The sequence below is a fragment of the Rousettus aegyptiacus genome, unplaced genomic scaffold (genome assembly GCF_014176215.1).
Source record: "Rousettus aegyptiacus isolate mRouAeg1 unplaced genomic scaffold, mRouAeg1.p scaffold_m13_p_12, whole genome shotgun sequence".
Taxonomy (NCBI): Eukaryota; Metazoa; Chordata; class Mammalia; order Chiroptera; family Pteropodidae; genus Rousettus; species Rousettus aegyptiacus.
The window spans coordinates 10,994,821-11,019,015 of NW_023416287.1; the positions used below are offsets into that span (position 1 = coordinate 10,994,821).

At 36.9% G+C, this 24,195-nt stretch overlaps 1 protein-coding gene across 1 annotated transcript in view; it reads right to left on the reverse strand.

The window, feature by feature from the left end:
• STK4 (serine/threonine kinase 4) overlaps window positions 1–24,195 on the reverse strand; it is an 82,270-nt gene that overhangs the window by 37,375 nt on the left and 20,700 nt on the right. Inside the window, exons 8-10 of the mRNA XM_016152398.2 lie at window positions 22,624–22,752; window positions 21,789–21,975; window positions 2,376–2,533 (exon numbers count right to left, since the gene is read on the reverse strand). Coding sequence (XP_016007884.1) covers window positions 2,376–2,533; window positions 21,789–21,975; window positions 22,624–22,752 — 474 coding nt within the window. The remainder of the gene's footprint in view (window positions 1–2,375; window positions 2,534–21,788; window positions 21,976–22,623; window positions 22,753–24,195) is intronic.

A 24,195-nucleotide genomic window follows, 5' to 3' on the forward strand; every position in this document is an offset into this window, starting at 1 on the left:
CTCGGGACTCTTCTGCTGAGTGGGCCAGGAGGGATGTAGGCCGCACGGTGCGCTAACCTCTGCACTGTGCACGCCGCCTCCCCCAAAAGCCACCTACTTCTAAAGTAAAAAGCACTCTCCCTCAAGCCCTACCGAAGCCCCTTTACATAAGTAGCTTGCCCATCAAAACAAGTTCTTTGCCAATGATTTAGTATGGGAAAACTATGGCAGAATGAAGTGAATTCTTCCAACACTGGAACTACTGATCCAAAAATAATGACTAGCTTAAAGTGACTGAAATTTCAGGATTACTAGAGTCTATAACAAATATATATATAAAAAGAAAGAAATTAGACCTAGGAATATAGATTTTAGGATTCATAAGCATTCTATCATAATGATGATGTAATTTGATACCCAGAAGTTATTTCATCTTTGCCTAAAGACTCACTAAACTGAGAAAGTCAGTCTTTACAAATTTGTTGAAGACTACTACACAGGCAATGTGGAACAGCAAGCAGAATGATTCATATCTTATGAGTCTACTCTGATTAACAGTGGCAGTGGCAGCCTAAAAACACTGTTAAGGATTTGAAGCTGAATCCTGACTCAGTGGAAAATATGAACGCCACGGAATGGAAGCAGATGTGCCCCATATTTGACCTCCTTTGTACAGTACATAACAACACTACTAGACCTGTGTCCAGAAAATCTAGTCTTCCTATAGTGTATTAATACAGCAACTGGCGTAATATTTTTAAAACATAGTAGTATCAAGTCACACCTTGCCAATTGTTTTCCATTTCACTCAGAGTAAAAGCTAAAGTCCTTATTAGTACACAAAAGCTCTATATTATCTGGCTCTGTGGTAGGTCCCTGATCTCATTTCTGCTACATGACCCCGATGCCATTTTAGACACTCTGTTCTCTTCGCTGTTCTGCACATACACTAAGCAAGTCCGTGCCTCAGGACCCTTACATTTGCTACTCCAGCTGCCTGAAAAGCTCTTCCTCTGGGTGTTCATGCGGTTCGCTCCCTCATCTTCTTACCAATGAGAACTTCCTTAACTCATTTTGAATTGCTACACATTTATACACACACACACGCTCCCCTCTCTCTCTCCTCCCCATCCCATCAATCTCCTTTTCCTGCTTTATATTTTCTATAACACTTACCACTATCTGACATTCCACATATCTGACTTCCTTATTACCACATCTTCTAGAATGAAACCTCCAGGAGGGATAGGTTTTGGGTTGTTCCATTCACTATTTTATTCTTAGAAAGTGTCAAGCACATACTGGTGCTCAAAAAACTAATAAATAAATAAGTAAACATATAAATGATCATAACAGGATGATGAACAGTAGATGAATACAGGAATCAATGAACAAACAGATGATAAGACAAATGAACATGGATTCTAATATGGGTTCGGTGACGAATCAGTTAAATAACCTCAGGTAAGTTATTCTGGTCTCAAAAGATCTCTATCATTAGCTGTATAAACTGTGACATTCGTGCCATTTTACGAAAGTAGAAATTATGTTATGGAAGAATGGTATCATTTCCTCTTGGCCAGTCAGTAGAATAGTGTAAAGCCAGGACTAGAAAGGCCTCCCAGAATGCAATACAGCACCCAAGCTAAGCTCTTAACAAACAACAACAGAATTATGTCAGAATTTAAAAATATAAAAATTAAATATTCTTAAAGAGAAAATTCTTTCCTAAAACTATTCAGAAAACGAATGCGAACTCCTTAGTTTACTTTTTTCCGCTCAATTTTTTATTGCCTCTACTCGTTAAATCTCTGTGAACATTAACAAGTGTCTGTGGCTGAGGGAGAAATGTTCCACAGCAGAGAAAGGAAAAACACACCCAGTTTTTCATAAGAAACTTTGGAACAGCTTACTATTTATCCTCAGGCAAAATTCAGAATAATCCTCTCAGAGAGTCTAAAATTAGGAAAATGGTTAGCAAAACAACAAAGACACTACAAAACAGCGTTATTTGCCCTCCAGTCTAATTATTAAATATAAAATCACAATCCCAAATAAACTATTAAAGACAGGGCATCTTCATTTGATGACTAAATATTTCTTTCACCATTAACAATTTCAAACTCAACAAAAAGAAAAATGGCAAGCGAATAAAGGATTTTTAAAGCAAAAAAGGTACCACTAAGTGGGGGTCCCAGAACTGCTCAAATGTCAGTCAAAATGTTGTTCTCTCAAACTGGTGAGGCCCTTGGCCTAGAAGCTGCAGCTAGGGTGGGTACGCCTGAACTGTATAAGAAAATGCTCAGGCACTTTCAGTAAAATGACAGAATTGAATGTGTGATATTTCAAATAACTTTCCCCAGCAGACATGACCATTTACTTCTAACGCTACTTACGAACTCATAGTCTCCATCCTGCGGGACTTTCCAATCTGAAGAGCTCTTCAGTGGGCCAGATACACTCTTGCCAAAGCTGTTGATCTGGTTTTCCTTTTCTTTTTGTTCAAAATATTCAAGGAAAGATGGTTTTGCAGGCTGCATGGTCTCATCTCTTCCTGAAAACCAAGAAAAATAAAAGGCGAAATGTAACATCTTAGATTTCAGATAAGTGTAATAAATCTTAGATCCATGTCCAGATGGGTCACAGCCTCTGGATCAGTGGCCCTTTTTGTTAGGTAAGGATTCTGAGAATCTAATGAAAATCACAGGCAAATGCACAAACCCTCACTCAAAATACTTTTCGTAGAATTTTAAAGGATTCATAGGTCCCCTAAAACACATACAAAGATTTTTTTCTGGTTCTCTTTTTCTACATGGAAAGACCTGGGCGATGCAATGCCTGAGTAAGCTGAGCTGCAGGTAATATTTGGGTCTCCTACAGCAAATAGTTCCGATAAGATCAGACTGAAAACAGAGGAGCAGGCAAAAATATTTATTAATCATCTACGTATACAATATTCTCTACAGGCATTGCAGTAGGAAAGGATGATGATACAATATGGTGATTTCTCTTGATGATCTCAATTGGACTAATGAGAAAAATATGAATGAAAAAGAAAATGTAAGTAAATCACAATCCACTCTATGAGCTATTATGTAACTTTTCGAATACTATTTACAAATGGTTTAAGATAAAGGGGGAAAACAGAATATTATATATGTATATATATGTATATATATGTATATATATATGTATGTATATATATACACACATACACACACATATATGTGTATACACACACACACAGTATGATATCAATTCTGTAAAATCATATACATGGGAGAAAAAAAAGACTAAAAGAAAATATTCAAAAATGTTAACAGGATCTGTCTCTGACAGTAGAATTATAAATGAATTTACTTACTTCTTTTCAACATTTTTTTAAAAGAAGATAATACAGAATAAGTATTAAATAGATAGAACTGACTGTAAGAGTTACGTGTGCCCAGAAGATGTAGAAATCCTGCAAGCTGGGTGGTAGGGGAGGACTGGTAGAGGAGGGTTTAGGTTGAGCCTCAAACTATCCCTGAAAAAAGAGTCAGCAGTTTCAGAGCAGGGCAGAATCAGTAGTAATGCAACAGAAATTACAATATAAGAGAGCAGAAGATAGTAGTTACTGGCTACAATTGGTAACAATGGCAAAAAGAATATTTACCTGGCATAATTTAAAAACCTAGGTAGCCATACCTATGTCACACGCGGAAGGAGCTTTGTGCTTGTGACTAGTCGTCTAATACTGGGAAGTATTTATTATACAGTTTATTATACAGTTCATGCTTTCCACAAACATGTGGGTTTATACTGCCCTTTCTCCCAGTAACCAGGAAAAAAGATGAGAAGGTTCAGAGCCTTAAGTATTAAGTAGTAGATGGAGCAGGGTATGAAAGACAGAGAACAGCAAGTGTTTCTCTCCAGGCACCCTTGTTCCATGCAATCTTATCTCCTGATCCTCGCTTCGTCCAGTTTCAAGCCAGCACCCCGACTGCTTCTCAGACGTTTGTCATCTTACTTTTCTCCATTGCTAAATTCAACAACAGCCAATCCCAGATTTGCTCACTTCCAGATGCTGCCAATAGCTTACTTCACTGTTTGTTGCCTCTTCATTTATTAGGGATTAAACACAGCATTTGCCAGGACCAGTCAATGATTATGTGCTGAATGTGTGTTTTGTTTTGTACTAGGTGTGATTATGTGCTTTTAATGCTTATTCTGTTTAATTTTTAAGTTAAACTTAAGGTGCTATTTCATAATATAGTTCTGAAGGAATTACGACAAAATGAAACTTGTAAAAATGGGGGTGTTTGGTCTTTGTCAACAAGTCAGGAAGCTAAGTACTTTTGATCGGTCCCCTCTTTGGGACCACTGACCCTGCAGCAAGCCTACACACAGTCTTAAACATAAAAAAAAGGAGTGTTTGGAGCGTCTCTGTGAGCCAAGCAACTGTAAAAATGCTACCAATTGCTGACATGTAGGCTATACAATGTACTTTTATAACAAAATATCCTTACTAGATACCCCGACCAGCTAAACAAAACAGTCTGTAAACAAAGTAGAAAGCCCAAATGGCTACGCAAAAAACTGGGTAGGTATTTGAAAAAAAAAAAAAAAAGATTAAATTGGATCCACACTTCCTATCTTAAAACTCTAAATAGGTAAGAGGTCTAATTGTAAAAATGGAAACCGTAAGTACCAGAGGAAAGCATATGTGAATACATTTAAAACCTAGGTGTGGAAAAGACTTTCCTCACTATGGCAAAAATCCAGATGCAATTAAAAAAAAAATGGACAGATGAAAACCTTTTGTGTAAATAAAACGTCACAAATTTTAAAAATAAGCACATATACACTATAAGTCAAGAGAAAAGACAAATTGGAATTTCCTGCTTTTTAAAAAATTAAGAGTTCTTTACATATTAAACAGATAAGCTACTAAAGAATTCTGAAAATCAAGGGAAAAGACAAAAACAAGGACTAAAGACTTGAAAAGATAGTTTATACATGGATATTCTATTAGTCCTCAAACATAAAAAAAAAAATGCTTAAGTTCACCTATATTAAGAGAAAACTCAAATCAAAAGTACTCAGAGATGTACCTTCTTACATTTCAGATGGCAAAAATTCAAAAGCTTGACAACGCTCTATTTGTTGGTAAGGCTGTGGGGACACAGGCAATCTCGTATGTTGCTGAATCAGAGTGCAAAATAGTACAAGCCCTACGAAGGGGATCTGGCGATATCTATACATCAAACTATGAAACAGGGGAAGGTACAGAAGAATTCTGTAGTGTTATATTTGAACTGCAAGTATTAACATGAACTCATGATTTATTTCAAAAAATCCTGAGCTCTATTTTCATTAAAGGCCTTGAAGCAATGACACCCCATTACCACCTGGCACTCAAATCTTAGTTTCTAAATACCATTCCCCACTCAAAGGAGCTAAGGCTTCTTAAAAGAGATAGTCAAATCCAGATTTAGAGCAGAAAAAGTACAGAGTGGGCATGGAACGTCTTTTGGTGTGAAAAAAAGCAAGCGAGTATTCAAAAACTGAAGGGGACATATAAGCAGGACACAGGAGTCACTTGAGGGGCTCTCAGTGGTAAACTCTGGGACTCTCTAAGCAGCAAAAAGGATACATGAATAAAAGGAATCCATGAGCTCAGAGTAATAATCTGAAAGTGAAGAAGGTTGGAGAGAGAAGGGAGAAGTTCTTCGTTAGAAAAAGCGTCGCTTAACAACTGTAATATGGTGACAAGAGAATCTCCTTTTTCTTCGGAAATCCACACAAAACAGAATATCTCCTTTCTTAGAAAACACACAATGTTTGAGAGTAAGTTGCACATATCATGGACCAACCTCTCCTCATTATTTGCCACTTCATGTCAGTTTATCCATCCATCTTTATATATTATGCACAGAGAAATGAATGAAATGAGTTACCAATAAAAATGACGACTTCTGGGTAGAAATAACAGTTAAGTTAAAATATGTTCTACTGTGGAACTGTTTTGAAAACCATAAAGACATTTTTTTAAGAAAGCATCACATCCAACAATAAAAATTATATAACTGGTACTATATACATCTATGAGGCATCATCGATTCCTTCTAGGTGCAATACAGGTGGATTTTTAAAACTCAGGTCTTTAAACCAAGGATAAAACACTACAGATAATTTTTCTGTGGTCTAATTTTAAATACAGCATAAAAATCAAAGGAATGGCTGTTAAGCTAGAGTATAATCACTTGTCTAACTTCTCCCACTGTTTAGATGAGAAGATGAGAACATTTGCTTTCTCTTATTTGATGACAAAAGCGCTTCTCGATTCAGGTAAAGATTTCTACCATTTTTGGAGTTAAATCACCAACTATCCTTTGTCTTTTTCAACAACCGAGTGCTTCACTGATGAATTCACTTTACATGGAGATAGCATTCCTTCTGTGACCAACATATCCTTAATAACACTAGTCATATTATGGCACCTGTTCTTGGTCTGATTTTAAATACAGTGAACAGATCTGTGTTACTATCATAATGAGTACCTAGGGGAGATTGTAAAAATGGCCACAACAATTTCTTCTTTGTATCTTTGGTAGACTTGTTCTTCAGTAGTGCCCTCCCACAGTGACTCTGGGCCTGGCCATGTGACTTGCTTTGGTCATTGAGACAAGAGCAAATATGCTGCAAGCAGGAATTTGAAATGTGCTTGTGCATCCTACTACGTGGTGATGCACGTGTGGAGAAAGGCCCTAGACAACAGATTGTCTGAGCGGCCTTCGTAAGGCGGCCAGCCCCAGCTGCTACTGCACCAGCTGACCACTAAGTTTTGAGGTGGTTTTGAGGTGATGCAGCAAAAACTGATACAGTGTCTGTCACTCTTTCCCTCATTAGCACACACCACTCTTTATCTATAAAAAAGAGCTCCATTCTTTGGGAACTCAAGTTCAAATACACCTTACATTTATTGAATAGCTTCTAAGTATTCGACGTGGCTTTTTACTAGGTGCTTTCACATGATGGTCTCATTCAAACTTCATGACCACCGTGTAAATAAGTAGGAAGGAAGAGAACTTGCACTTATTAGGCACCTACCAAGTGATAGACAATGTACTATTTCACTTAACCCTCAAATCTTTTGAAGTACATATTATCATTTTTACCTTATAGGAAAGAAATGTGTCTGAGATTTCATAGCTAGTTACCACCACGTATAGGATATGAACCCTTATCATCAGGTTTTAAGTCTCGTTAGATGCATCTCGTGTTGCAAGTTTTCTAAAATCAAAATGAAAACACCTGACATGTCAAAACTGCCATCAAGTTGGGTGCAGAAAGAGCAGGGGAATGGAATTTTCCCAGTAACCTTATCTTTGAACTTTTCTTTCAGCACTTTTGAGCCAGAAGATCACGTGTGCTAGACAACAGCCTGTCAGTACTGAAAGCTTAAGAGAATCACTCCAGGCTGATTAAAGGCAGTGCAGTCCCTAGGGCTTCAGCTGGCTTGTGGGCTTTTTGTTCCAACGTGAGCTGTGAGCTCGGGTATTTTTTCAACAGAAGAAATGAAGACGTTCAGTTGAATGATAATACCAGAAACCTGAAGCCGTAGGGAGAACAGACTGAGCAGAAAAGTCAGACTTTGAAAACAGCCAGGTCTTGCTCTGATTCTTTTATCTGATGCAGAAAATGCAGGAATTCCTATACTAAAACCGGCCCATTTTTCTTTGTAAGCAGCATCTGGCAAACTAAATGAATGCTCTGTCTAAGCCCAAAAAGGGTGAATTCATAAGCAACTGTAGCCTATATTTATTTTTCTTTGAAAAATGCTATATAAAAGCAGAACTACCCAAATGCCCATCGACCGATGAATGGATATGTAAAATGTGGTATATATCCACATGGTGGAATGTTATTCGTCGATGAAATACTGATACGTGGTACAACATGGATGAACCTCAAAAACATTACACTAAATGAAAGAAGCCAGTCATGAAAGACCGCATATTCTATGACTCTATTTATATGAAACGTTCAGAATAAACAAGTCTGTGGAGACAGAAAGCAGATTATGGTTGTCTAGGGCTGGGGGCGTCAGGGGTGAGTGGGTGGGATGGTGAGTGACTGCTAATGGATAGAGTTTCTTTTGGGAGTGATCGAAATGTTCTAAAATTAGACGATAAACAAAATAGGGTATAGCCATACAATGGAATATTATTCAGCCATAAAAAGGAATGATGTATTGATATATGCTACAAAATGGATAAACCTTGAGAACATCTAAACTTAGTGAAAGGAGCCAAACACAAAGGCCACATTTTGTATGATTCCATTGACATAAAATGCCCCAAAGAGGTAAATCCAAAGAGACAGAAAGCAGATTACTACTTGCCTGGGGACGGGGGAAGAGAGACTGAGAAGTGACTGCTAACAGGATTGTGGTTTCTTTTGGGGGTGATGAAAATGTCTGGAATTCGACAGTGGTTACAGTTGCACAACCTTGTTGACACACTAAAAAAACCACAGAACTGTAACTTTAAAATGGCGAATTTTATGATATGGGAATTATACCTCAATTTGAAAGTTATAAATTGAAAAGAAAATTACAAATTTTTAAAAACTAGATTAGGGTGATGGTTGCACATCTCTGTAAAACTAAAAACCACTGAAATGCACACTTTAAATGAGTGACTTATACGGTATGTAAATTAAACAGCAATAACTCAAAAAAAAAAAAAAACAGCAGGACCTCTTTCCTCTCCTACCTACTTTGGTTTCTGGGTTTGCACGTGCTGTCACGCGATGCTCAGGGAGTCATAACTGGGAAGGAGCCTGACAGAAGGCCACACCTTCTTTTGGAATGACCATCTACTGCTCATTAAACTTTATGTCCTTCTATTTTAAACATTCATTTTAAAGACTGTCACTAAGTAAACCACAATGGTCCGCCTACTCTTTCCTTAATTTCTATAATAATAACTCTTTTCTGCCTTAATAGTAATTAATTCTATTTAAACTAGAGAGCCTACATTTTCTTCTCAGTTTTACACATGAATATTTGCAAGAAAAAAAACCACTTTTTTTCTTCCTTGGAATAATATGCCTTATCATAGAGTTGCTCGTTTTGTTTTTCAATCTTACATTTATTATACGTGTGTGGTTTTGGGTTTTGTTTTTATTACTGGGCACCTACAAGTATTAACTCATTTAATTACATAAGTTATTATTCAAGTTGTGTGTGTGGCCATGAATACTCCTTTGAATGTTTTTTGAAACTACCAAGAATTACTGGAATCGTAAGTTATAAGAGTCCCTGGAGCCCAACCGAAACAACCCTTCCAGTTAACCAGCTTTGGTAACTGCCTCTATGTAAATTGACTTGACTTCTGGGCAATGGTGCTCTAGTTCTTCAAGTCTAGTTGTCTTCAAAGGGTTACTAACTAGAGAAATAAAGGCAGCGCATCTAAAAGGAAACAAAAGGCTTACAGGTGAGAATGATCCATATCTTTGTTATTCCAACAATTTTCTAACTGGTCTCACTTTTTCTGGCCTTTCAAACTGTGTATCATCCAACTGACTCTCCTTAAAAACACTCTGGTATATTACTTCTCTGATCTGCCTTTATACTACACTATGACCAAAAGAATCAAGTTCAAACTCATTACTTTGGCATTCAAGGTTCTCTAATATCCGGTCAACATCCGCTTCAGCCAAACTAAATATTCAATTTTTTTTTTCTGCTTTTCTGACATTGCACCTGCTTGGAAAATCCTCACCAAGCCTTCTTACATGTCTAAGTCTTTGCTTTCCTCCTTATAAATCCTTTAATACTTTTCTATACCACTTACCCAGCCTTTGGCCTAGTACTATATCACTTTCATATGTAGAGGTCCCATAACCTTAATTAAGTTCTGTCTGAAACATCCAGATGATGCTCCGTACATGTACAGAATCAGAAAGAAGAGTTACGGTAAACACTCCATAAATATTAGATAATGGTAATAACCACTGTCACCTTCCCCTTTTAACCTATAAATTCCGAGCCAGCAGTAAATGTTTCAGTTGGTTTTTGTACATTCCACAGAACTGACACATAGTGACTACCTAGTATATACTTCTTGGCTGGTATTAAATAATTATTTTTAACAAATACTGATTCCAAATGATCCTTTTTTTTTTTTTTTTTTTAGCACATAAGCACTTAAGAGACTCATCTACTTTTTCTTTATAGATCCATTTAAAGTTATCAAAATGCATCTCCATTTTCTTGCTGAACATGAGTGAGCAGGTCAGATGAACTTAGAGCACCAGAGAAATATATTCCCCTAACTGATCAAAACTCATTTATCTGTCTCTAAGGCATAAGAGCCAAAGTATATCTTTTGAGACTCACTTTCCCTTACTCTTCATTACTATCATACTACTGCCCTCTCTTGGAAAATATATTTTCCCCATGGCTACTCTTGGCTCTCCTTCTACCACCTGAACTATGATGCAGCGAGTACCTTATCTTCTCAAAAATACAGGTCTTGAGCCTTTCACTGAGTTACACTGAGATCTGGTACTTTCATAGCCTAACATGTGGTCTGGCAGGGTGTTCTGAATGAATTTTCAGGCCCCAAGCGTCTGTGCTTTTTGGCTCATCCCGAAAGAATCAAGAATGTTAATAGCTTCCAAAGATAAAAGTGGGCCCAACATCTGGACACAGTTAGAAAAGCTGCACAAACAATTAGGATCTCATCTCCACTCTGGCATAATGATTTGAATTATTTGAGCAACTGTGAGAAAAGCCTAAGGACCAAGATATCTTCTCTTCTATTGTAAATCTCACCCAGGAGAGAGCTTCTGATAAATGCCCAGTGAACCAGTGATTATCTTTCAGGGATGGAAAAAATTCCAGTCAGTAATACATTCCACAGTATTAAGATAAGAGCTTGAGACGCTACAAAGGAAGGCTCAAGTGGATCCAAAGTCTGCCTTTTAAAAAACCTGCCATCTTACATTTTGAGCTATTTAACAGATTCTCAAAACATCTACCATCTTATTTCCAAGGAATTTGAAACACACACACACACACACACACACACACACACACACACACACAAAATCTCCTTCTCCCTCTTTCCTCAGCACATTTTAAAAATCATTACTGAAACTGACAAGTGACCTTCTTTTAGATCAATCATTTTCATGCCAGTACTTAGACACAGAAGTGACACTTACAAACACTATTCATACCAAGAGTAAAAACTAAAAGCCTAACTAGCAAGAGAAAAGGAATCAGGAGCAGAAAAGTTCAAGGAAATTCTAGGTCCAACGAAAATGCCACTGCCATACACTAAAAGACTCATATATTATACTACCTACTATTTCTAAGTATTTATGTGCCGAGTATTTTACATACATTATTTTGTATCATCTTAACCTTTCAAAGTAGGAACTTTTATACCCCATTTATTTTTCAGACTAAGAAATTGAGGCTCTAGAGGAAACAACAAGCTGACTCAGTCTATGAGACTCCGAGTCAAGTTTCAAACCAAAGACTCTCATTCCAAAAATTACTGTTCTTTTCTACTACTCCTTTTTCTTTCTCCTGCTCTTACTCAGACATATGAGTCTAACAAAATTAAATGTTTTAAGTTTTAGCTTTAGCATGTATAACTACACTAATGCTTTCTGAAACTCTCGTGGGATGCTAACTGCGAGTGGCAAGGATTCACAAACACTTAACATCATAGAGATCAGAGATTGGACGGTGAGGCTACTGTGGTAAAAGAAGTGTCAAAACACCTGCAGTACAGTGTGTGCTATCTACGGTGCTTGCAAATGCTATCGTCTGAGTCAGAGAGAATGAGGGATGACACACATGGGCGGCAATGTCATAATGATCCCCTTTAAACGACTGCAGGTGGAAAGAGAACAGGCTGTGAGTCAAGAATTTCTGTCTTATGCAACTCCGAAATTAATATCTGATGGACGGTGGTGAAGCAAAATCGTTTCAACGAGAACCTGGACTTTGGTTTTAACACGAGGAAACTGACAGCAACAACAGGTGTCTTCACGAGACTTATGACTTTCCAGTGAACTTTAAATACATGTTTTGCCACATAATACCACACGGTAATTTACCTAAAACGTGCTTCTGAGTTGCCCTAACTTCCTTATGCCACTGTGCTTTAAAATTCTGTTTCAAAGAGATTAATGTGGCTATTGCCCTAGAAAAAAACTGGAAACTCATGAACGGAGTGCAAGTTTTAAAAAGAAACCAATGCACTTGCTCCCTTTTAGTGCACTGAGTCTAATCTGCAAGGCTTGAGTCAGTGGAAGCAACCTTTCAGTTCAGTAATCTAAATTCTGCTTCCTCTTGGCCTAATAAGCCTAGAGATGGCTGCTACGTGTCTCTTGGGAACACCACAAAGACAAGAAAGTGGTGGCATCACAGTCCATGAGCCTCGGGAGGGAGAACGGCTCCATGTCAAATCTTTAGTAGACGGGGTACGGATTATTTTAAGTGGCCATCTTTGGCTGTCATTTCCTCATCTAAGGCAGAGCATTTAACTGCTAAACTACAAATTTTTTATGCAAATCAGGGTATCGCAGTTACACCAAGATTTTTTTTTTGTTATCAATAACTCTGGGGGAAAAAAACCTTTTTTGCTTTCAAATATACTTTGTATTTAAAGCATTATTAAAGTACAATAACATATACTTAACTTACCAAAATATTTTTAATGTTTTGAACGCTTGAATTCTTTCTGTACTTTTGGTATAGAAGTTAAGTTCTCATTTTAGCTCCTAAATATTAACTCCTCATTTGCTGATGATCAAGTAAAAAATAAAAGGTATTCTCTTCAATTAAAAAAGATACTTGTTGAGAATGGAGAAACCATTTTTCTGCATATTAAGACATGCCAAAAAAACCCCACATACAATTTAATATAAAATGCACTGAATAGCTACAAAATTTCTGTATTTTCACAGCACTACTAATAGTATTCAGTGCCCAATATATCACACTTTGAATAACATGTATTAATAATTAATATTTTCCTAAACCTCTGTGGTATGCTTGATTTCTGAACACATATTGCTAGCAATATTAATGAAAGAATTAATACCCAAATCAGTCAGTAAAAACCAACAACCTTGAGATATCATTTTATCAGGGAACTCTTAAGTGAAATGTTTTCAATATATGAATTATCCCAAATTAACCTCTTGAGGCTTATTTCTAAAAACTGAAAATCATGGATTAAAAATGGTTTGAAGTGTTATAGTGACACAATTCCAAATGTACAAAAAAATATGCAATGTTACAATGACTACCCTTCACCCAGATACCTCAGATGTTAACATTTTACTACATTTATTTATCCTTCAATCAATCTGGCAAACCAGCTAGAAAAACTTGTCTGTCATCACAATTGTGAGTCTTGATATTACAAAATATCAATATCACAAACAATATTACTGACAGTCTAGGACACAAATACCTCAAGAAAATACCAAAGAACTGCTATTACACACACCATGTTCTTTAACTACAATTCTTTAAAATTGAAAATTTAAAAAAGCAGTTTTTAAAATGCATATATTTTGTTTAAAAAAGCACTTCTGATTAAACTAGACTGTTGTCTATCACCACACACCAAAAGTAACTCAAAATGGATTAAGGAACTGAATATAAGACCTGAAAAATAAAATACATATAAGAAAACATAGTAACTAAACTCAAGGGCCTTGAGCTTAAAGAGGATTTTATGAATTTGACTTCAAAAGCAAGGGCAGTAAAAGCTAAAATAAATGAATGGGACTACTCAAACTAAAAAGCTTTTGCTCAGCAAAAGAAACCGTCAATAAGGTAAAGAGACAACCATCCGAATGGGAAAAATATTTGCAAGCAATGCCTCCGATTAGGGTCTAATATCCAAAATATACAAAAAACTCATAAAACTCAATAACAAAAAAACCCCCAAACAATCCAATCAAAAAATGGGCAGGGGACCTGAACAGACACTTCTCCCCAGAGGACATACAAATGGCCAACAAAATATATGAAGAGATGCTCAACATCGCTATGAGGGAAATGCAAATCAAAACCACAATGAGATAGCATCTCACATATGTTAGAATAGCTATAATCAACATGACAAGTAATAACAAATGCTGGAGAGGATGTGGAGAAATAGGAACCCCCATACACTGCTGGTGGGACTGTAAATTGGTATGGTCACTGTGGAAAACAGGATGGAGATTCCTCAAAAAACTAAGAATTGATCTACCATATGATCCAGCTATCCCTCTACTGGATATTTACCCCAAAGACTTGAAAATTCATATCTGAAAAGATATTTGCACACCAATGTTCATAGCAACATTATTCTCAGTGGCCAGGACATGGAAGCAACCGAAGTATTCTACGATAGATGATTGGCTAAAGAAGCTATGGTACATATATACAATGGAATATTACTCAGCCATAAGAAGAGACGAAATACTACCATTTGCAACAACATGGATGGACCTCGAGATGATCATGCTAAGCGAAATAAGCCAGACAGAAAAAGTTGAAAATCACATGATATCATTTATATGTGGGCTATAAGCCTAAAACAACAAATGAACAGGACAAACAGACTCATGGACATGGACAATGGACTAGCGGTTACCAGAGGGGAGGGGAGAGGGAGGAGGAGGGAACTAGATGGGGCAGAGGTGGGTGGGATTTAAATCATTTCTTCAATTTAAAAAAATAAGTTTTTTTTTTTAAAGCACTTCTGACTAATTCATGGGTTAAAAAAGAGCTATGTAAAAAGCACAAAGAACCACAAAGCTGGGGAAAAAAGATTCACAATGTACCATGTATGAAACTTAAGGGATGCAGCTAAAACAGAACTTAGAGGAACTATTGCAATGTTAAGACGTTAGTAAGCAGGAAAATTAAACGGCTAAGTGTTCGACTAAAAAAAAAATAATAAAATTTAACATCAATTTTAATTTAAAAATGAAATTTCTTAAATTAGAGGTAAAAAAGCATCTTTAAACCGACAATGAGTCTATACCAAGTCCTACTGCAAAATCAGACTAGATAGCAAAACATTAAAAGAATTTTCTTTAAGGTGAGGACTAAGACAAGAATGCCCACCATCACCTCTATTATTCAACACTGTACTAGAGGTGAGTAAGACCAAAAACTATAAAAGCATCAAGATCAAAAGGAAAAACTCAGACTGTAACTCACAGACAATAAGACTGTCTTCATTAAAAAAAAAAAAAAAAAAATCCAGAAAACCTATTAAAACAAAATAATCCATAAAAATCAATTTAACGAAAAGATGAAGATCTTTGTGGATAAAATTATAAAGTTATCTAGGGATGGAAGAAATAATCCGAACAGACAAAAAGATAAACTATGTTCGTGAATAGGAAGAATATCATGAAGATGGCCATTCTGCCTAAAATGTACTCAACGCAATTCAGTCAAAATCCCAGAGGTATTTTACAAAATTTGATACACTGATGCTAAAATGTATATGGAAGAATAATGATACACATTGCAAGCAGCAATCTGTGTTGAAAGAAAAATAAGATGGAAAAGGGAAATGTGTTTTAGAGAGATGGACTAGGAAGGAGAAAGCAAGTCTTACAGATAGAAAAGTCAAATTGGATGACTACAGCTTATATTATAAACAAAAACAAATTTTTGAAATATTAAAGAAAGCCCTTTATAACTTTCAGGAAAAAACAAATGAGACTACTTTTTAGACATCTGGGTAGTAAAGAATATCTTAAAGACACAAAAAGCATACTGTATAAGAAAATTCAGATGACTGACTTTACAAAAATGAAAGTTACTTTCTAAGAAAAAAACCTGCAAAATTAAAAATACAAGTCACAATTTAGGAGAAAATATTTACAATGCTTATAACTGACAAAAAATTAGTATCCATATATGAAGAACTACTGTAAATCAGTAACAACAACAAAAAACAAAAAAAAAACAAAAAAAAGAAAAAAGAAAAAGAGAAAGGCTATTTCCAAAGAAAGCATTAGACTCTTGTGTAGTCAACGTCGACATGAATTATATGAAAAACAAAGAGGCTAGGCAACAAAAGCTATAAAGTCATTATTAATATTTATTTTGATACTTAAAATAACTTTCCCCAAGTCAGTTCTACATAAGAATTTTAAGTTTTATTTTTTAAATTTATTCAATTACTTAGGGCCATTTTAGCTGATTGTAGTTTCAAAACTATATGCATGGTATGCAGAAAGAGCACATCGATTCTAGTTAAGGTCTACCAAAAAATCTGGGAAGAGGGAGAAGTTTAAACTATTTTGAGATGTTTTAGCTAACCGGTCTTTTTTGAACTTTACCAAGCATGAGGTATCTAATCTCCTACTTAAGCAAATAAAAACATTGCTCTAGTGTTGCTATGTTTTCTTAAAATAGATTTTAAAATAAATAAATAATCTAGATCTAGAAAGAAGCCTACCATAAAAAGGGGATTTATAAACACAAATTTAACTCATAACCTAATACAGAGCTCCCTCTGCTGGCCAGAGGGAGTGTAATGATCCTAACCTTGGCATAGAACTTATCATGTCACTTTAGGAATATGTCCTTCTATTCTTGCGGGCAAACAAAGTTCTTCTCTAGCCTTATCCCCCAGCCTTCCCTGTGTAAAAAACAAACAAACAAACAAACAAACAAAAGACAATAACAAAAAACCATTTATGTAGACACAAGAAGGCATCCAAAATCCCAAACTGGTATTTTTATCCAGACATGGGTTTCCAAAGCAATGTGGGCCATGGTTTACCTCCATGGTTCTTACAGGTGTTCTAGAGGTGTCTTATGAAGTGATCAAATCTCACCCCACTCAAACCTCCTTCCTCCAACTGTAATCTGATTCTTTACTGTAGGTTCAGATACACACAACCAAAACATGCTCTCTCAGACGTAGCATCATTAGCCTGTCAACAGAGGCAGGCCATCTTTGGAAATCACCTGTCCCTTTCTTCTAAAAATCCTGGGGAATCATGTAGAGTATCTACTTATTCAAACAACCAACAAGGAGAGTTATATTACTGCAGGCTGAGCCTTGCAAACATATGACCTATACCATGAGCCTTAGTCTTGCCCCTCAGCAACTTAAGAGGCTCTGATTAAGGGCATGAGCTTTAAAATCAAACTTTGGCATCAAGTCTTGGCTCTCTGATGATTCACTATGTAATCATAAGTACGTAACTTAACCTCTTGGCAAATCAGTCTCTGCTGCTGAAAAATGGGGGTGGCTATATTTATCACACAGCAGAGCTGCAATGATTAAAATACATGAAATTTTTATAAAGGATTAAGCACAGTACCTGATATATATTAAGTGCCTAATCATTAATGATTATTATCAACAGTTATAATGTCTATCCCCCTGAGGATAATAAATAAATAATTTATATATAATAACTGTTTCGAAAAACAAACAAAAAAAGATATCTCTGGAATCTCATCAGAAGCCAGAGCCAGTCTTACTATGAATTTTGGTAAGTTTTATACCATGGATCTATAGCATATCAATGTTAAGGGTAGGCTTTCAAAACAAAGGAGTCCAGTAGAGTGAAGGGAGCATAGAATCTGGAACTCTTACCCAGCTCTACCACTTCCTAGCCATGTGACCATGAGGAAATAGCTCTCCGAACCTGTTTCCTTATAGACAGAGTACAGAAATATCACTGTAGACTGCTCAAGATGACTGAATGTACTGTAGAAGTAGAGGCCTCCCCCACCTACTCCAAACACAGAAATTCAAGATGAGAGAGAGAGAGAGAGAGAGAGAGAGAGAGAGAGAGAGAGAGAGAGAGAGAGAGAAAGACAGACAAACAACACTGTAGTATTCAAAACCAGGACAGGGAAGTCTGCAGATGGCAAAAGAAAGCAAGCCACAGCACTGGCCCATTGAGAAAAACCAAACCATAGAGACTAGTCTGAAAGCTGATGTGGGAACAGGAATTCAGATAAAGACAGGAGCCAAGACACACCTATAAAAGGGGAGCTAGAACTCAATTCCCAGCATGAAGATGGGAGCCAGGACTCTACCCACAAGCTCAAGAACATGGCTTGGGAATGGCTTCCGCCCTTGTAAGGGATGGAAAGAGTCAACTGCTAGAAATACAATTCCCTTAGCTAGACTGCAAGTATACTGGGGAAATGAGAAATAATCTAAAGACTGCTGTGGAGGGAACTACCCCTTAAGGCCCCAACAAAGATGCCTATACAAACCAAGGAACACAAGAGGCCTCAGAAGAAGATACTTCCTATTAAAGACAAGCTCACAAACAAAAATTACAAAACAAAAGAAGAAATCTAACAGCATGAGAAATAGCAGACACATAACAGCAGAAAGTAGACCCAGGAACTCAATAGATTAATCTAAAAGATACCTTAAAATAAAAACATTTATAATGTTCAGAAAGATAAACAAATAAAATTTGTAAGATAAGAATAGACAGTAGGATGCAAACTGGTACTACAAACCTTTTGAAAGACAATATGGCAATACATATTAAATTATTCAAAGTTCTGAAAATTTTTCCTAGGGAACACTAAAAAAGAAAACATTTTATATGTAAGATAGTTTCTGGCAGAGTTATTTATAATGGTGAAAAATGAGAAACAACCAAAATGCCTGGCAACAGGTAAATGATTTAAAAACACTGTTAAGTGCCATATAGTAAAGGACTGTGCAGCAACATGAAAAATGCATATGCTTATAAGTGGAAAATAATCAGAAAACAGAGTATCTCAACAAATTGTTACTGTATATAAACTTTATGGGCATATGATTAAGAACAGTAGTTCTTTGTGGGAATAAGGGGGTGAATTTCTTTTTAATATTGCATTAATATTGCTATAATACTGTTGGTATAATAATTTTTAACACAGTAAATGATAGAGACAAATATCTAACTTTTCTAAGAAATAAATTTCTAAAAAATCTATATAGTCAGTTGTCAAAAAATATATCAAATAGTTCAGAAAAGTTTCTAACTTAGACATACATTATGAATGCAAAAGCCTTCCTATTTTCATGTGAAAGTTTCTTTGAAGTTAGAAACTAAAATTACACTCTACAAAACTAATGCAAATTATTACAGTGGTATTTATGTCTTATTAAGTTTATAAAGGTTAACAGGTATAATTTTAATTTTCAAGGATTAAACATTTCACAGTTCAAAGAAGGCACTAGATGAAAACCTACTTATTTTCACAAATTTAATTTCTGTTATATGATTTAGCTATAATGATTTTTATAAATGTGTGGACTATTAGAGCTGTAAAGAACAAGAAAAATATATAAGCTTAATAATTTTTTTTAATTTTACTGATTAGGGCACTGAGGCCCATACAAGGAAAGTGAATTATCCAACACAACAGTATCTGAGCCAGGCTTAGTCAAATAGTCTCCTTTAAATGTTTAAAAATCAATTCTGAAGAAATGATATGATGTCTGAGATTTGCTTTAAGTTAATTCAGCTATTTTCTTTTCGGGCATGAAATATGATGGGCAGTGAATTAATAGTTTTTGAAACCGAGTGATAGGTCCATTGAGGTTATGATATTATTATTCTATGCAATCATGTATATGTTTTGATTTTCCATAATGAAAAGTTTAAATCCCTAAAATAACAAGCGGTAAAGATCTCAAAATGAGGGCCGAAGCTGTCAAACCTGTGACCCAAAAACTGAATTATAAGACCTGCAGCAAATCGTTCATGAACTGAGTATATTTCATGTCATTTAGCTGTGATTATTGAGGTTTTTAAATGTTTTTTTTCATCATGACTATAATAGATGATGCACGTTTCTCATTAGACATGCTAAAACCATCCAAGCTCAGAAACTGAACAAACAATCCACTGAATTAATTAGCACTTGAAATAAGAAAATTACATTTGGAACAAAATTAATTCTTTAAAAAAAGGCAGATTTTCCATAACACGTGCATGCACAACACATGTTAGTGGATCAGCCTAGATATATTACACAGTGATTATAATCATCTGCATTATTAAAGCCCTTAAAACAAGTAGAATATATGGCACTCGGAGTCAATGAAAAGAACTAGAGGTTAGCAGCTCGTTACCACAACACAAACCTTCGTAACAAATCATACTGGCTACTTAAACAAAAGAAGAAAAAGAAAGAAAAACTAAACACAGATGATGAGCCTTGGCCCTAAAACAAACAAAAAAAAAAAAAAAAAGAAAAAGAAAAAGAAAATCTTCCTCCTTCAAAAACATGGCTTGATTATGAATACACAGACCTGAAAGGTGAAAATTAGAGAGGGCTGTTTAGGAGCTGTAGCATAGCCCTAGAACAGCCTGTTCCAACCACCACAGTAAACCAGCTGCAAGATCCCCTGGACTCATTGCCTTCCTCCTGCCTCTAGGAATTTGTGAGCACTGCTCCCTCTGCTGGAACATCTCCACCCACCCACTCCCTGCCAACCTTCCTGCTTTTATCCTCCAGAAATTTTTTCAGTAATCCCCAGTCTAAATTAAAGACTCTCCTGCTCTGCTTTGACGACACCCTAGATTACCTCTACTTTGGAGCTTGTTTCACACACGGAAGTGTAATTAGTGATCTGCCCCCCACACTAGACAATGAGTTTCTTCAGAGCGAGGACTGTGTCTTCATTCCCTGCTGTATTCTCAGCATCTATCAGGTACCCAGGATACAATAAGTGCTAAAGAAAAATTTATTAAACAAATTAATCAATCACAAAGCAGAGGGTCTGGCGCAGGGACTGGAGAACTCTTTCTGCCTGTAAAGAACCAGATGGCAAAAATTCCTTGCTTTGGGAGCCACGTGGTTTCAGTCACAACTTCTCAGCTCTGCCTTTGTAGAATAAAAGCGTTCTTAGACAACATGTAAATGAATGAAGATGGCTGTGTTCCAATGAAACTTTACTGCCCAAACCAGGTGGTAAGCCAGATTTGGGCTGTGGACCATAGTTTGCAAATTCTTGGTTTAAAGAAAGAACTTTAAATTTTAAAAAAGGAAGGGGAAAAAAAAAAAGATGATGAAACAATCAGAGACTTGATGCTTTAAACCTATACAAAGTTTAGGCTACATTGTACTTACCCAACTCAATGATTACCATTTTGTACTCTCTATTTCTTCTCTGTGAGCTGGTCTGTGATGCACAGAGTAAGAGGAAGACAGAGGGGAGGAGAGAATGGCGCTCTGTGACAGACAGGAGCTGAACACAGGTGTCAGGCCTCAGTCACAGACAAAAATGGATCAGCAGGATAAGAAAAGAAGCAGAGATGGGTTTAAACTAGAAGGGATTTGCTAGGACTTTAAGTTTGTTCGGTTATCCCTAATAGACTGACTGAGTATTGGTAAACCTGGGTTAGACATACAGAGTAGCATAAAAATAGACTCAAGATATGTATAGTCAATAGCTGAGGATTTCAGTACACTTTGAATTATGCATCGAAACAATGCATGTGCTTGCCTTCCACCGATCAAGGAAAAGAAGGAAAAAATGACAACGCTCACTCAGGGGTTGGCCATTCAGGTTCGAAAGTGAGTCCATGCTCATCGCTGATGCTTTCTTGCCTCTGATGCCACAGGCGAGGCTTCTCCCTCCCCGAGCCCTGCTCTGACCACAACCCTCCAGCGCCTGTCCCTCTGGCTGCAGCAACAGAAGAGCGCCTCAAGACCGAGCCAGTGTGGACCAGGTGAATCTGTTTTCTCTGGAATGTGTATGGTCTGTCTGAGAAGTTACTATATTTAATCAGAGCCTTACTTTTCATAGTCCCTTCCTCTTCCTCATCCTCTGTATTGATCACCATGGTGCCCAGCTGTGACGGCAATGTGTCATCGTGCTCAATCATGGTATTGGCTCCATCACTCATGGTGCTGGCTACTCGGACAGTGCCCATCTCATCACCTGCTGCTCGAACCATCGTGCCAGAATCCATTTCATCCTCCTCCTGTAAAAGGACGAAATCTCAAATAAGGGCTAATTTGATCAAAAGATTTTGAGTTTTCTGAGTAACTATTACTCATCCTGATGCAAATATTTCTGGATCTGACACTTACTTACTCAGGCCAAAGACCCACCTTGTAGAACCGAGAGACTCTTATTTAACCAAAGAAGATTATAAAATTACCCATGGAAGAGTAGCATACCTAACTTAAAGGACCCTCTCCCTCTCCCCTCTTTCTTAACAGAGTTTGCAACATGGATCTAAGGAATTGAGAAGACACCCTTGGAATCTCAAGGTTGTGAGGACGTCTGTAAGTGTAAAATCTATGTATTTAGTATGAATTCTAGATTCTCCAAAAAGGCCATTGGAAAAACCAAGTCTCAGACCTGAGGATTCTCTTTCCTGAATAAAAAGTTAAACTGAATAAATGACACAGGGGCAAAATAAAATTTCAAAGTGTCGTAGGAAGCACTGCAAGAAGAGCAAGCACAACTGCCCCAAGCCTCTTGCAAGCCTTGGTCCAGGACAGGACCGTCACACAAGCAGATTCTCCAGCTCCAGGCTGACCGACATCTACTCGTCCTGCCTGGATTGGCAATCCTGAAATAACGAGCATCAACGCCTGGGCCCAAAGCCAGGCCGGCCACTCACTGAGTTTTCTTCATCATCCTGGTCCACTTCCCGCTGCTGGGCCTCCTGGCGTTTCAGTTTCACGTCCATGGCTTCGTTAATTAAGTCCCGCAGTATCGACACTCCTTTGGCACTCTTGACAAATGGGTGCTTAAACGAGAAAAGTAGGAAACGCTGGGGATAGTTTGTTTATACGGCACCACTGCCCAAACAGTGCCTGGCGAGGAACTTGATAACACTGGTTGAAACCAGTGAATCTAATCTTTCTCTTTGCGTTTCGGAAACAGCTAAACCGCACTCACTTTATGACTGAGCAGATGCACTTTCGAGCTTTGCCCATCTTTTTCAGCCTGGCTAGAACGTCTCCTCCATTTCTCTCTGCCAAATCTGGAGATTCTCATCGGGGTGGGATCACTCCCTAGAGGAGTTTTGTAAGGCTGGGAGCTTATGGTTGCTACAGTGTTTGAAGAACAGGAACAGCATGGGAGGGGGTCGCTGGGACACTACGGTCCTGCCGGTGGAGAACATTCCAGACACAACGTGAACTGTGGCACGTTCTGCACATTTTCCAAAGGTCTCAGTCTACACGTACGCTTTAATAAACAATACTGAAATTTTTTCAAGAGAAGCAAAAAGTGTAATAATTTGGGAGGTGATTTTGGACTACAGGCTTAAATGGAATAAAGACACTGTTTAGAAATCACTGAATGATTTACTCATCCTGCTTATTCTTTCTATTCAATGTACTACAGAATTTCTAACTACATAATCAGGTAAAAAGGATTTTGGTGCAAAAGTGGAGTTACTGCAGAAATACTAAAACTGATCACAAATACGCGATAGATGTACGCCCAAACACTATTTAATCAGCAAAGTTACACTGGGAACGTAGGGACATTGCTGAATTTCATTTATAAAAATGGCTTAAAGTTTTTAATATTAATACCATCTTACATTCTTGTTGTTTATGTCTGCGACACAATTTTAAGAAACCTATGCTATAAAAGTCACATTTGGAAATTCTTTCGGGGGGGGGGGAGGGTGCCTGTTGTTTTCCATTTATTCTGATACTGTCCCCAGTGTTTCTCTTTGCAATCTCTACTGCACCCACCAAAAGGCAGAGATTGAAAGTATGCCTCAATATATGGTGGGATCGCAAAAAGGGGAAATATTTTCCATAAAACTTCATCGGTTCCCCTATCCAGGAGGGAAAAGAATTTCTCATTACACTTAGAAATAAGATCTGTTTATAAGAATATCATATTTCCTTGTTCTCTCCATTTGGAAAAAACTTTAAGATCATCTCCCTCCTCATCATATGCACATAAGTCTGGTCTGTTATTACATAACATTAGTTTTATGTAAGTGTCCGCCCATTCGTTTTCCTATTTCATGAATGGAATGGTTTCTATTCTTCTTACTGCTCTTAAATCTAAATTCATGATGCTAGGTACAGGTGTCTAACTACTTCATTGTGTCTAAAAGTTGAGTAAAGCTGGAGTATTTCTATGTTGTCAGATATATTATTTTATTATAAATTGTCTTTTTATTTCTCCATTAGATCACAGATATTATACTGATTCTTTTTAAATG